The sequence below is a fragment of the Triplophysa rosa genome, linkage group LG17, assembly GCF_024868665.1.
Source record: "Triplophysa rosa linkage group LG17, Trosa_1v2, whole genome shotgun sequence".
NCBI classification, from domain to species: Eukaryota; Metazoa; Chordata; class Actinopteri; order Cypriniformes; family Nemacheilidae; genus Triplophysa; species Triplophysa rosa.
This window is the reverse complement of record NC_079906.1, coordinates 6,463,787-6,478,300: the sequence shown is the minus strand read 5'-3', so window position 1 is coordinate 6,478,300 and position 14,514 is coordinate 6,463,787. Positions and strand designations below refer to the sequence as shown.

The 14,514-nt window shown below is 40.0% G+C and overlaps 2 protein-coding genes across 4 annotated transcripts in view; both read right to left on the bottom strand.

Moving 5' to 3' along the window:
- Positions 1-284: 284 nt before the first annotated feature.
- Positions 285-3,114, bottom strand: LOC130567614 (peptidyl-prolyl cis-trans isomerase-like). The gene is made up of 5 exons (XM_057355840.1): positions 2,735-3,114; positions 1,201-1,231; positions 1,031-1,119; positions 684-856; positions 285-583 (listed from the first exon to the last, which is right to left on the bottom strand). The coding sequence occupies exons 1-5, from the start codon at positions 2,738-2,740 to the stop codon at positions 553-555; spliced, it is 330 nt and encodes a 109-aa protein (XP_057211823.1). The 5' UTR covers positions 2,741-3,114; the 3' UTR covers positions 285-552.
- Positions 3,115-3,224: 110 nt separating this feature from the next.
- Positions 3,225-14,514, bottom strand: part of ogdha (oxoglutarate dehydrogenase a) — a 29,361-nt gene continuing 18,071 nt past the window's right edge. For all 3 annotated transcript variants that reach the window (XM_057355838.1, XM_057355839.1, XM_057355837.1), the window contains exons 5-23: positions 13,560-13,675; positions 13,312-13,466; positions 12,969-13,115; positions 12,784-12,874; positions 11,925-12,104; positions 9,545-9,673; positions 9,290-9,469; positions 9,041-9,193; positions 8,825-8,927; positions 8,606-8,734; positions 8,373-8,523; positions 7,332-7,459; positions 7,054-7,232; positions 6,334-6,405; positions 5,892-6,017; positions 5,707-5,779; positions 5,070-5,233; positions 4,834-4,988; positions 3,225-4,755 (exon numbers count right to left, since the gene is read on the bottom strand). In XM_057355838.1, coding sequence (XP_057211821.1) covers positions 4,635-4,755; positions 4,834-4,988; positions 5,070-5,233; positions 5,707-5,779; positions 5,892-6,017; positions 6,334-6,405; positions 7,054-7,232; positions 7,332-7,459; positions 8,373-8,523; positions 8,606-8,734; positions 8,825-8,927; positions 9,041-9,193; positions 9,290-9,469; positions 9,545-9,673; positions 11,925-12,104; positions 12,784-12,874; positions 12,969-13,115; positions 13,312-13,466; positions 13,560-13,675 — 2,552 coding nt within the window. In that variant the 3' untranslated portion in view covers positions 3,225-4,634. The remainder of the gene's footprint in view (positions 4,756-4,833; positions 4,989-5,069; positions 5,234-5,706; positions 5,780-5,891; positions 6,018-6,333; positions 6,406-7,053; positions 7,233-7,331; positions 7,460-8,372; positions 8,524-8,605; positions 8,735-8,824; positions 8,928-9,040; positions 9,194-9,289; positions 9,470-9,544; positions 9,674-11,924; positions 12,105-12,783; positions 12,875-12,968; positions 13,116-13,311; positions 13,467-13,559; positions 13,676-14,514) is intronic.

The following is a 14,514-nucleotide window of genomic DNA, read 5'->3' as shown; positions in this document are numbered from 1 at the left end:
TAAATGCCAGTGGCTTATTTATAAAACAAGTTATTTATAAAACAAAATCAAAGCTGACTTATTTTAATGCATAAAAAGTGCATGAAAGCTGTTTCAGATGGGCTACATATTAAGAATTTATCTGTTTTTTATTTGATTGAAGGACAGATTTAGATGTCATCATTTAAGGTGTCTAGGTTGAAATAAAAAACACTTTATAATAATGCTACAAATGATTATTAAATCTTTATAAATTGATCTCCATATTTTAATCATTAAAATAATAAAAGTCCAATAAACAAGGTCATTGTTTCTCTTTATTTGTCGATACAAACAGTAAATGTGTACAAAATAGGACATGGCCACTGATCAAAGACAAATGAACAATGAGGGTTATATATCCTGGTAAAGAATGTTGTGGTTAGATTTAGGTGAGGGTTAACTAGACGTGAAGGTTAGCGGTTGAGGTGTTTAAAGCTGGCCACAGTCAGCAATGACCATCTTGACACTGTTCTTTCCATTTCTGGAACCATAGCTCTCCATTTTTTTGATGAAGATGTAGCCCTCCACAACTTATCCAAAGACAACGTGCTTGCCATCCAGCCTGCAAAAAAAAGTAAAGTCGGTTACATTAAAAAAGGACATCCCGTGGCATAACTAAGCCAGAGAAAGCATGCACGAACACGTAATGTAGGCCTACTCACCACAGAGTATCACCTGTACAGACGAAGAACTGGGAACCATTGGTGTTGGGGCCAGAATTGGCCATGGACAGACATCCAGCACCGGTGTGGTTCAGGGTGAAATTCTCATCCGCAAACTTGTTTCCGTAAATTAACTTTCCACCAGTTCCATTGTGTTTTGTGAAGTCGCCGCCCTGTCGCCACAGTTTCAAGATTAGAACTGATTTCAGTGGCAAAAAGATGCATAACCTTTTTATTGAAACACATATGTAACAGGGTTTCCACTCTTTTGAAGACAATAATAAGGTGCGTAGATGGCCATACAAAAACAGATTTGCAAAAAGCATATTTGATGTAATCTTTCCTACCTGACACATAAAGCCAGGGATGACACGGTGGAAGGTGGATCCTTTGTAGCCGTGGCCATTCTGTCCTGTACACAGCTGCCTGAAGTTTTCTAAAACCAAAAGGTGCAAGATAAGAGTGATGGGCACTTTACATTAGTGAATTATTAAAAAAAAGCAAATAAAAATTGTACCTGCTGTTTTGGGGACAATGTCAGCTCTCAGCTGTTAAAAAACAAACAACTTTAGAATGTTTTCAATTTGAGTTCAACTTTATTTGAATCAAAATTAAAACACTTTGACAGTTTTTTTAGTAAATTATTTAAAACTTCTTAAATAACGATGCATTTACATAACGAGAAAAGTGAATTAAGATATTTAGTCTTGTTTTATGAAAGAAAATATACTAGAACTAGGTAATTTTTGTGTTTAAAACATAATTGTAAATTAAATCTACAGTAAGTTACTGGCAAACCTGCTGCAAAACTACAGCAAAGTTTTACAGTGTGAACAGCTTAATTTATAATAGGAATATATAAACAAAATGACAAAACAAAACGTAATATACAGAATATAATTATTGACTTAAATAATGTTTTTTTTGTGTGTGTGTGTGTGTTTCTACCCATGTACTGGGGACCTAATAAAACAACCCTGTCAAAATGAAAAAAAACAAAACCCATTAGAACAGATCACATTGTGAATATCAATGACTGATGCCTTTTAGAATCAAAACCCTCCAGGTTGCCAGATTCTCACACAGTGCCCTTAAGATTCTATACTTCACCAGCATCTTGACAAAGAAACTCTTTGATTTTAAAGCGTAACACTGTTATGTAAGCACAAACAACACTACAAGTTCTACTTTAGATTGACCTGCGAATGCAAAACTAGGCTGCTGTTTAGTAAACAGGAGCACAACATTATTAATGGTAACACTTTAATAAAGTGAAAGTGACCCGAGTTGTTCCAAATCTGTATAATTTCTTTGTTCTGATGAACACAGAGAAAGATATTTGGAATAACACAAACATTTCTTGGCCAACTTTGACTACCATAGTAGGAAAAATAGGATTGTTTCCTGTCCTACATTCTTCAAAATATCTTCTTTTGTGTTCAACGTAACAAAAAAAATCTAAGGTATTTTTTCCTGCTATGGTAGTCGATGGGTTCCAAGATCTGTTTGGTTACAAGCATTCTTAATACCTTTCTCTGTTCATCAGAACAAAGAAATGTATACAGATTTGAGACAATTCGAAGGTGTGTAACGTTAAATGATGACAGAATTTTCATTTTTTGGGTGAACTATCCCTTTAAATGCTGAAAAACGATATTGCTCATTGTTAGCTAACTACTGCGATTACTACTTGTAATATTCTGTGTGAACGTGAATGCGAGGCAACGCCACGCCCCGCATGTTACGTGTGTGTACGTAAGAGCGTCACGGCGGAAAAGCACACGCCCTTGAATAAAGAAGTCATTTCGTGCATCCGTGTCTGATGGCAGCTTTTATTTCAAAGTGATAAAATAACAAGCATTGCACTAATGTTAACAAATACAACCTTTTTGTACTATTACCATGTCAATCAATGTCAGAATTCCGAGCTTATGAGGAAATAGGTGCATGTAAGGAGGCAGCCCGTGTTGCAACTTTTCAAGATCAGCTTTTGTAGCAGTTGCAGGAAATTCAGAAGTAACATCAGTTAGACTTGAGCAGAAACGCTTTACCTGCATTACCTGTTGGCTGTGATATCGAAGAAAACTTTGGGTCTTGCGGCTGCCATAACTTAAGATTCAGAGGGTGCTGTCCTGCCAGAGATCTACTTTGCTGCCGAGTTCAGGCTCAACCACATTCTAACATACTTGACTGTGGCGAATTCTGAAGCAAGTAAAAAAAAAAACCTTAACGCTTTTCTGTAGTTGTTTTCAAATGCTGCTCCTGGGGAGGGCCAGTGATATCCAAAGCAGCTTAAAGTGCATTTTATCTTTATGTGTTTTCACATACAAGCAGGCGATGCAATGCAATAAACATTTTTAGGAACATTATGTACTGACACAGTGAATAAACATAAGATGAAAACTAAGATTTAGACTTTCTCTTCCAGGATTTTGGGGAAAAACCGTAGTGTTGGAACTAGGAAAGCTCTCCATAAGCAGGGCTGGCTACCCCTGACATACCTGGATTAAGTTTTAGAAATAAACGAAGAACTGCAGATGGTTCAGAAGATAATGAGTTTATTGTATGAAGCTAAACCGTTACAAGGACATAATCTTAATTCTTGAAAACAAAAATAAATAAAATAATTTGCTTTCTCTTGAAAAGAACCAATAGGATTTGATCTCTTGATTCTATTTAAAAGAGTGACCACAAACAGGTACATTTCTCGTATTGTCTCGCAAGCCATTATAATGTCTTCCTGCAGCTGAGTTGGGCTTTATGGCACAAGGTATCAGATGGCAAGATTAGAATTATGGGAAATTTTGACATCTGCATCAAGCTACAGTCGCCGAGTGTGCAGAATATACAATGCAATCTTCAAATAAATGATAATGGATCAGAGACGAAACCACCACACCAGAGGCACATAAGAAAAGGTGCCGCCAACAATTATCCACACCGTCCTCCTTTTGATATCAAGCCTTTTACATAAATACACTCACAAGACTGCAACGTCCCCTTCTGAGAACTGTTTTAAACTTAGAAAACGTCAGAAAACAGTGCAACGATACAGATAAAGTGTCATTTTAGCCACTTTCTTTGCAATCTTTCTCACTAAAGAGACCCTGCAAATGTATGTGCCAACATCTTCCCTTATTCTAAATTTAGCCCGCAATTGTCAGTACATAAACAAGGAAAACAAAAGAAAAACACAAACATACAAATTAAAGCCAAAGAGATGTTGAGAACTGAGCACTTGAACTCAGAAAGCATTAAAAAGCCTTACAGCGAAGACAGGAGAGTTGAGAGAAAGTTCTTATGAACCAGACTGAGGCTGTGCTTTGGTTGAAAATAGACATTGAAAATGATTGCAAATTACATTGCAAAAATGTCCAAAGAATGTTGCAAGTCTTTTAAAATCAACACATGTGCTGTTATGCGTTCTTAAAGCGATAGTTTCCCCAAAATGATTTGTTATTTGTTTACTCATCTCATGTTGTTCCAAACCTGTATGATTATCATCATCTTGCTGAAAACACAACATGAGTTGACAGAATGTCCAAGGTGCTCTTTTCCACAGAATACAAGTCAATATAACGAAGCTTGGATGTTCTGGTAAACAGGCCATTTTCCGTTTCTAGTAAGAAAGTAAATCAATCAATCAGGTTAAGCAGAATAAACAATCAAATAAACAATGACAAACCTTTAACATCTGGGAGAACTATCCTATTTAAACAGGAGTAGTTTAATCATTCTTGGTCTTGTTTATCTGGGCAACGTCGACAAAACCAGCTTGAAACGAACAACGGCCTGTTAAATGTAAACTGCAGATGCATGCAGGGAAATGTGTATGTTTAGAATGGAACACAATGGATAACCTGCTCATTCTCTACTCTCTATGGGTAAAAAATGGTCTGGTATATTTGGTTGATGAAAGTTTTAGTCTTCTTTGTTGATGGGTGGACAGATTTAGATGTGGTCATTGAAGGCGTCCAGGTTGAAGGCAGTGTCAAGAAAACGCTTTAGTTCCAAAAGATAGGTGCGCTTGTTTCCAGTGGCAGGGGCAGAAGCAGGACCACGACCGGCATACCTACAAACACAAACGCCATTAGTAAAAACAGAGATGGCTGGAAATATCACAGCTTTATATGAGCAGAGAAGAGTTTACCAGACAGGCTTGGCACGTTCGATGGTGGTGCGCATGCGGGGCTTGACGTAGTCGTAGTAACCCTGGTTTTTATGCTCCTCTTGACACCAGACCAGGTCAGCGTTGGGATATTTCTCAGTCTCAGCTTTCACCAGGTCAAAGGGGAAAGGAGAGAGCTGGGGCGAGAAATAGACAGAAAGTCTTTAAAACGTTACAAGCAATCGGACATATAACGTAAAACGTGAAAGCAGTGTTACCTGTTCGATGCGAGTGATAGCCACAGAGTTCTCCATGTTGCGTGCTTTGCGCTCTCGTGTAAGCTCGTAATACACCTTTCCTGTGCAGAAAATGACGCGCTTCACCTCTGAGGGGTTTTCGGTCGCAACTCCATCGTCTGGGATCACACGCTGAAAGTGAGTCCCTGAGAAACGCACAAAAAAACAAAATAAAACACTTAAAATGACTAATTATTTATGTTCGCAGTAAGAAAATCTTGTTATAGGTAAGAGAAAGATATTTGAAAGAATGCTTGTAACCAAACAGTTCTCGGACCCCACTGACTACCATAGTAGGAAAAATGACAATGTTAGTCAAAAGTGCCCCAGAACTGCTTGATTTCCTACATTCTTCAAAATATCTTTTGTGTTCGACAGAACAAAGAAATTCATAAAGCCATTTTTTCTACTATGGTAGTCAATGGAGTCCAAGAACTGTTTGGTTACAAGCATTCTTCCAAATATCTTTCTGTGTTCATCAGAATAAGGAATTTAGGATTGGAACAACTTGAGGGTGAGTAAATGATGATGATGACAGAATGTTAATTTTTGGGTGAACTGTCCCTTTAAGTGAATTCCTCAGTGTTTCAACTGATCACAATTACAGGTAGTTTCTTACCTGGTAGCATCTGATCGAAGTTGGATTTTGCCTCTGGATGGCGCAGCAGAGATTTAGGAGTGAAGATGATGAGCTAAAGAGAAAGCAAGCACAGTTCTAAACCATTCAAAATCAATTCATTTAAACAAACAATTGGTTTGCTGAATCATTTGATGGTTGTGATGCTGTCAAACAAGTAAACTCACAGGTTTCCTGAAGGGAAGAAGGATCTGCCTCCTCAGCACATGGAAGTAGTTGGCAGGAGTTGAACAGTTCACAACAATCCAGTTACAGTCGTACAGCTGACGCACGGCAAAGTCATCGGTGATTTTCTGCAGGGGAACAATTTTGGGTAAATTAAGTTTCTAGTTGGATGATAAAATTATAGTGTGGACGAAAAACAGGACAAGTCTGTGCGGAGTCGATAGCCGTTCTACTCTGCTACTGTTGTAAATTAATATTTGTTGGAATTTCCTCCATTGTGAGCATGGAACTTGTGGGAATGTTCAAGATTGTTCACAATGTCTGTGCTCAATTGTATACCCTGATACTAAAGATTTTATTGCTCCAGAGACAAGGAAATGTCAGTTAATGAAGATAAATGGCAGGTTAGCGAAAGAAATGTTGGACAGGTGTGGACAGTCTTACAGGATTGAAGTCAGGGTCATCATTGCACATCTGTAGGAAGCGTTCTGGTCGGGCAGATGAATGTTCTGGACCCTGCAGGGAGAAAGCAAAAGACGATTATCAAAAGATTAGAGAATGAAGGTAAAAGACTCATTATAAATGTGACAAAATGCAATGAAATAAAAATCAACATCAATTTATTTAAACGAAATGATTCACTGAAAAAATGAAAAATCTGGAAATGATTTACTTCTGTCTGCATGTCAAACTATATGACTCATAATAGTTGTTTATTTGGAAAAGGATTGGAGCTTTAAATTACAAAAAAAAGTAGCATACATGTATGGGTGGTATAAATGATTTGTGCTACACTGCAAATTATTGAAAATATTAAAAACATTAAAATACATAATAATACTATTATATTCAAAGATATTAATATTATATTAATTTACTACAATAATGATCTAATAGGCACACATTCATGAGTAAGACAATAATCAGTAAGAACCGCATTTTGGCTCAGTTTTTTACTTTTTGAAGTCAAATAAATTATTTTTTGGGCATTTTTGGAATCTGACAGCTTTAGTCCCTATCCATTTTTAGAACAAGAAATTGGCCACACTTTTCATTGAAAAAGCCATAGAGGTTATAAACGACTGTGATTTTCATATTTTCTTTCAATACAATCATAAAGAGACCAATTATCAGAAACCGATGAATCATGGGTAACAGTCTTACCATGCCTTCCATGCCATGTGGCAGCAGTAAGACAATGCCGTTCTGGCGAACCCATTTGGCCTGTCCTGGACAGATGAACTGGTCTATTATACACTGAGCGGTGTTATGGAAATCTCCAAACTGAGCCTCCCATAGAACCAGGGCATTGGGACTGGCCATAGCAAAGCCCAACTCAAAACCTAAAGACATGATAGAAAAATGTCAGAAATACCCCACATCTTTTATGAGAATCTGCGTTTCATTCCACTGCAGAGAAACTTCTGTGAGTGTCTGGATACCTAATACTCCATATTCAGACAGGGAGCTGTTGCAGACCGTGTAGGGGGCTTGGTTAGGGGAGACATGGTTCATGGGGATGCAAGTCCTCTTATCCACATTCTGATCGTGGAGGACGTGGTGACGGTGACTGCAAAGACAGCAACACAAACAACATGTCAGTCAAATTTACACTGGATCCTACAAATAAGTTTAAAATATTTGTCTATTTAATTCAAGGGTTCTCAACCTTTTTGAGTCCAAGGCCCCCACTATATTTAACAATATTCAAAGGCCCTCAAAAATTCTACCCAATACAATATTTCGGAGCTTGACATTAACTGGAAAAGTGTTTATTCATTATAAAATGGCCAAATAATAAGAAATTGTTTTTTAAAGGGGTCTTATGGTGCGAATACGTGTTTTTCTGTGTCTTTGGTGTTTTATAAGTTGCCCATGCATGTATTAGACTATTCTATCTAAAGCGAATGCTCACCCAGACCTGCCTGAAACGCCTCGTGTAACCACACCCCCACAAATCCATGTCAGTTCGTTCGTGGTATGATTTGACTAAGACCGCCCAAATGTATACGCAAGTCAGTACTGTCAGTACAATTGCTTTGGAATTGCAAATATGGTAAGAGGCGTTAAATTTCCGTCACACGCTTGCAGTATTCGACCAATCACTACGCACTGGTTAACTGGCCAATCATAGCACACCTCGCTTTTCAGAACGATGAGCTTTATAAAAAATCTGCGTGTTTCAGAGAGGCGGGGCAAAGAGGAGATACAAACATGCACGGTATGTGGAAAATACAGCGTTTTTAAACCTTAAATCGTGTGTACACATTGCATTACATCGAAAACAAACGATAATATTCGTTTTAGCCGCGTCATATGACCCCTTTAAATGTATTTCAATGCTCATTAAATTATTAGTGATCTTGAGGCCGGCCCCCTTAGAAGTCAGCTTTGGTCCCTTGTGGACCACGGCCCCATGTTAAGATCCACTTACTTTAGTTAAACGTTTACAACAGTGGAAATGGTTTTGCTGGTCATTCTACCTGAAGGTTCCTCTCTCCACATCTTGCCCGCTAAGGCGCACATGGGTGCCCTCTTTGAGCAGAGAGCCGAAGGCCATGTACTCTCCCAGAGCCCAGTCCACGGTCCTGTTTTTGATCATGTCACCACGACCCTTTAAAATACGACTTAAACCTGTACGTGAGGCGGAAGAGCAGATTATTACCATTTCAGAATACATCAAATGTGGATGCATGACCGTGCGTGTGCAGTGTACCTCCGTGAATAGTGAAGTCCTCCACAGGTACTGATGACGCCACTTGTCCAATGTGGGTGAGATCTTCCTCTGACAGGCCGGTAGATGTGCAGCTCATGCTCTTTGGCTGTCCGTCAAGAGTGAAAAAACCTGAAACAGCGATGTTGTAAAGTCTACAAACCAAACCTCGGTAAGGTTTTCTAATAAAAGCGCTGCCTGTGACATCATTTAAGAACTCACCAGGCCAGGGGGAGTCCAGCCAGTGCTTGATGTGGAGAATCTTCTCATCTTTTGAACGCACATGAGCTTCCTCACAGATTTTATCATACTTCGCGATTTCCTCCTGCGGACCGAGAAATTGTTTAATATTCGGTGCTTTTGAACATCATTCAGTAAAAACAACCCCACCCGCAATAAATGTTTTTAGCTGAAAATGGCCCATAATAGACAACACACCTCATACTCCTGTCGTGTGACGGCGCCTTCTGCGATGAGCTTCTCAGCGTACTTCTGTAAGACTCCTTTCTGCTTCTTGATTTGTTTGTACATCAGCGGCTGTGTGAACATTGGCTCGTCCATCTCGTTGTGGCCATTACGGCGGTAACACACCTACAGGGAAGATACGTGTCAGAAACATTATTTATTATGTTCATTTATAGCATTATTACTGTAAAACTAGATTTTCTGTAAGTCACAACACCTTACCAAGTCCACCACTACATCCTTATGGAAGGTTGCTCTCCACTCCGCTGCCACCTTACACACATACATGACTGCTTCGGTGTCATCGGCGTTGACGTGGAATATGGGGGCGTTGACCACACGGGCGACGTCGGTGGGGTACGGAGAGGAACGTGCCATACGGGGATCTGTTGTGAAACCAATCTGAGGAAAGAGACGAAGGATGGATTTCAGAGGTCAGAGTGTTTGTTAGCACGTACCATCAGGCTGTCTGTGTACCTGGTTGTTGACCACCACGTGCACAGTGCCATGTGTGCTGTAGGAAGGCAGATCGCTCAGATGGAAGGTTTCGTAGACGATGCCCTGACCTGCAAATGCAGCGTCACCATGCAGCAGAATGGACATTACCTGAAACAAAGACACACAAGAAATATTAAATTCTGTTATTAAACACTTAAGCTGCGTCCTAAAAAAGCATTCTATGACATTCTATACCTTTCGACCGTTAAAACAGTACGCTTTTTAGGGGTGACCCCGAATCGTCGAAGATTCGATGCTTCGATAGTCCGATTCGACTACCAATCTCACAGTCGAATCTTCGCAGAGGTGTTGTACAATGGGGATCATGCCATTTTGGTTATATGGGCAGTGACGTAGCAGACGGGCACGCATTGCGCTGCCAAAAATATTATTTATGATGTAAAGAAATGGGACATTTTTAGGGTTGGGTACTGAAACCCCCGGCGCATATGAGTGCGAGGTCTGGCTATGACTCAGCGCAGGATCGCGTCTCTCCGCGTCCTCTGTGCTGCGAGACCGGTATAGAGAAGCAGCACATTCTGCACGCACCCGATGATGACTCGCAAATGAATGTGTACACCGTTTCCAAACATTTGTCACTGTCTGAATGTTTGGGCATTTAAATATGAATTAAATATTATTTCTTATAAAGGTATACTCTGTTCTAAACAAATTCTGTAAATTAATGTGCTATTGTTTTTTGGTGCATCAATGTTAAAATGCACCCTTAACCACCTGGTGTCGTCCCCACACACACGCGCACACACCGTTCTGGTTTACTATCTCTGTGGGGACAGTCCATAGGCGTAATGTTTTTTATACTGTACAAACTGTATATTCTATCCCCTACCCCAACCCAACCCCTAAACCTAAAGATCATAGAAAACTTTTTGCATTTTTAGATTTAAAAAATATATTGTTCTGTACAATTTATAAGCTTTTTTGCCCATGGGGACCTCAATTTTGGTCCCCACAGTGACACGAGTCCCCATGTGTTGGTGTGCATTCAGGTTTAGGTCCCCACCGGGATATACAAACATGAGCACACACACACACACACACATGTCTGGTTTACTATCTCCGTGGGGACAGTCCATAGGCGTAGTTTTTTATACTGTACAAACTGTATATTCTATCCCCTATCCCTAACCCTAAAGATCATAGAATACTTTTTGCATTTTTAGATTTAAAAAAAATATGGTTCTGTACAATTTATACGCTTTTTTGCCCATGGGGACCTCAATTTTGGTCCCCACGGTGACACGAGTCCTCATGTGTTGGTGTGCATTCAGGTTTAGGTCCCCACCGGGATATACAAACATGAACGCACGCACGCACGCACGCACGCACGCACGCACGCACGCACGCACGCACGCACGCACGCACGCACGCACACACACACACATGTATTGTTTACTATCCCCGTAGGGACATTCCATAGGCGTAATGAGTTGTATACTGTACAAGCTGTATATTTTATCCCCTAACCCTAACTCAACCCCTAAACCTAAAGATCGTAGAAAACTTTTTGCATTATCAGATTTTCAAAAATTATCGTTCTTTACAATTTATAAGCTTTTGTGCCCATGGGGACCTCAATTTTGGTCCCCACAGTGACACGGGTCCCCATGAGTTGGTGTGCATTCAGGTTTAGGTCCCCACAAACATATAAAAACCAAGTCCACACGAACACACACACGTCTGATTCGACTATCAGTCGACTACAGGCAAGACGTGACAATTCTGATTCGACTATGTAAATCCTTAGTCGGGGACACCCCTACGCCCTACATAGTATGAGTGGGAGTAGAATAAATGCATTTCGGACATACTGCATCCGCCATGTTTTATTGTCATCTGACCCGTTTGCTCTTTGACCTATGACGTATTAACAACAACCTGTACGTAGGTGTTACAAACAATTTAATCACGAGAAATTCATTTATCGGCACTTATATTAGAAAACAGACATCCGCCTTAAAGTTTTACGCTATTTTATTTGATTTACTCTTGAAATGTGACCGTTGCTCAGCTCCTGTGGCATCATGGGATAGGGTAGTGTCCATCCGATGCACACTCCCAAATCTCGGCGGAAGCAGTAGACCAGGGCTCTCCAACCCTGCTCATGTGAGCTACCGTCCTGAAGACTGCAGCTCCAACCCCAGTCAAACACACCTGGACCATCTAATCAAGGTGTTCAGGGTTGCTTGATAACTACAGTGTGTTGGAGCTGCAGTCTGCAGGACGGTCAGCTCACGAGGAGCAGGGTTGGAGATCCCTGCAGTAGACCATCCGGCCCGGGTATCTCTCGCCTACTAATAATTAATGCAACATAATATACATCCAGGTGTGTTCTTACCCGATTGCCTTCAGTGTCTCCGCAGTAGAACTGATCTGCTTTAGTCTTCCCCTGTACCACAGGATTCACTGCTTCAAGATGGGAAGGGTTGGCCACCAGCGAGAGGGTAATGTTCCTGTCAGTCACACGATTTATCCTCCTGTGGTACATCCCCAAGTGGTATTTGACATCTCCTGATCCCTGTTTTATAAACACACACATTGAAGCCATATTAGTGAGAACCACAAACTTTGACATCAAAACAAATATTGCTTTACAAATAGGGAGGACCACTTTGAATTGAAAAAATACTGTAGTATACTTACATAGTATATAATAGTAATTTTACTGCAGTATAGTTACGATAGTATTAGCTATAGTAAACTGATTCAACGGTAGTAAACACTGCAGTATACTTCAGTATTTAAATATCGCTGCCGTCCTTGTGAAACCTTGTGTGTCCATTTTTTCAGGAAATGTAAAAAACACTGAGCTTTTTCAATGACTGCATCCTGGGTTGTCAAAGTTGACAAGCCCTTTTTAATATTTTTTATTGGTTAGATCATATTTACAAAACCCAGTGACATAAGAGGTGACTAATAACAATCATTTATGTCAAAAAAGAAAAATCACAAAATATGAAGATACGAGGTTTCAGAAGGACAACAGTGATATTTAATATAGTAAGGTTCAAAAATTTTTTTATAACAGTTTACTATAGTAAGTATATACTATCAAATATTGCCATATTTTTACATGTGATTTATTGTACAGTAAAAAACTGAACACAATCGAATTTGGAAAAAAAACCAAACATTTCATAGGGCCCTACAAATAGTAAAGACTACTTTGACCGTCCTCAAGATGGTTTTCGACTGACCTCATCGGCAGCTTCCAGTTTCGAGTCAAACTGACAGAAGATCTGGTCTAGTTCCTTACGGATCACGTTGGCCAGCACGTTTAGTCGGCCTCTACAGAGAGAGACAAAAGAAAGTGTTTAATGCATCAATGACAACAGAAGTTCACTCCTCAGCACAGTAAGCACTGTATGTACGAGTTGTGCACCTGTGAGGCATGCCCATGATGACCGTGTCTACTCCGTTCTCACTGGATTTGTCGATGATGGTTTTGAGGGCAGGGATCAGACTCTCACAACCCTCCAGACCGAAACGCTTTTCAGACGACCATTTCCTCTGCAGGAACTCCTCAAACCTGCAAAACCAGGAGGAAAAATCACGGACCACCGTTTCGAACATAAACCATCTATCCATTTAACCTCAAACGGACTTTTTGGGTGTAAACTTTATCTCACTGTTAGCTGTGTTTGAGCTACGCTGGCTTAAAAGTATTCATTTTTTATACCGAAAGATGCATTTATGTGCTGTAGAAGTTGAGTGTGTGTGTGTACCTGGTGGAGCGGACCATGCGGGCCAACAGCGTCCTCTTTTCCTCTAGGCTGAACTGCATGACTCCTGGCTTCTCAAACTTCTGTCTGATCCACTGACACTGGTCCAGATCATTGATGAACATAAACTCAACACCTATATGCTGGCAATAAGCCATCTGAGAAACACAACATTGATGAAGAGACCCTGTGCACAAACCATTCATACCATGACAAGGTCCACCATTAGATGATTTCAGTCATTTAATCACCTCCAACCGGCGGATGATCTCTCTGAGGGGAAGAGCGCTCTCCTTGCCCCCGATAAAGGTGGTGGTGGGCAAGCGGAACACTTTGTCCAGATCAGACTCTTCCAGCCCGTAGAAACCTGACAGCCAATAAGAGGCCATGTCCAACCCAACCCAGAGAGAGAGGCGGGTGGAGAAAGAGAGGACGACAAAGGGTCAACAGGAAAGACAACAGATGACCAGCACAGGTGGCAAATTAGATAATAAGGTTAATAATAAAAAAATGAAAGAGGGTTAATAAATGAATGTAAAAGAAATATGACAAATAAAGAGAGAACAAAAACCAAGCACATGCGAGTTAGAGAGTGAATGAATAACAGGGATTCATTATTTAGATGAGAAACAAGGTGGCCATGCAATACAGATATGTCCAACCAGAACGGAAACCAAAAAGTTATAAGTGCAACACGGAAATCATTAACAGGAAAACCAACATGGTGCAAGAGTTTTAGTATGTGGATGGAAAAGGAGAAACAAGAGAGTGAAAGAAACAGAACAGAATTAAGAACAGGCAAAGAATAATGTGAATAATGAGCAGGAGAGATGGGTGGATCATTTGGGGGTTGAAATAAAAAAGGATAAACTTGATTAACAGCATTATCAATACTTTTGTGTTAATAATGTTAGTTGCATTCAATACATCCCCAGGTTAACACTACTGCATGGCATAGCATTAGCCATATTAGCTCCAAGAATTCCTTTAAAACATTGAAATAAGTTGAATTTATCTTTCATGAATAACAAGGATGATGAAGAGCAATAAATGATTCTTATATGTACTGGGGCCTGTTTCAATAAGGAGGTTCAACCAACTCTAGGTTAAACCTTGAACTCAGAGTTGGTTTACTTAGAAATGAGAAACTTTGAGTTTTTGGTTTCAGAACAGCTGATTTGAGTTAGTTCAATTTACTCTGGGTAG

Excerpts from the sequence above, each read along its gene's own strand:
- LOC130567614 (XM_057355840.1), bottom strand. Across the intron at positions 1,120-1,200 it reads CATTGTCCCCAAAACAGCAG|AAAACTTCAGGCAGCTGTGT; the intron begins GTACAATTTTTA and ends TTTTGGTTTTAG. Across the intron at positions 857-1,030 it reads TCCCTGGCTTTATGTGTCAG|GGCGGCGACTTCACAAAACA; the intron begins GTAGGAAAGATT and ends CTGTGGCGACAG.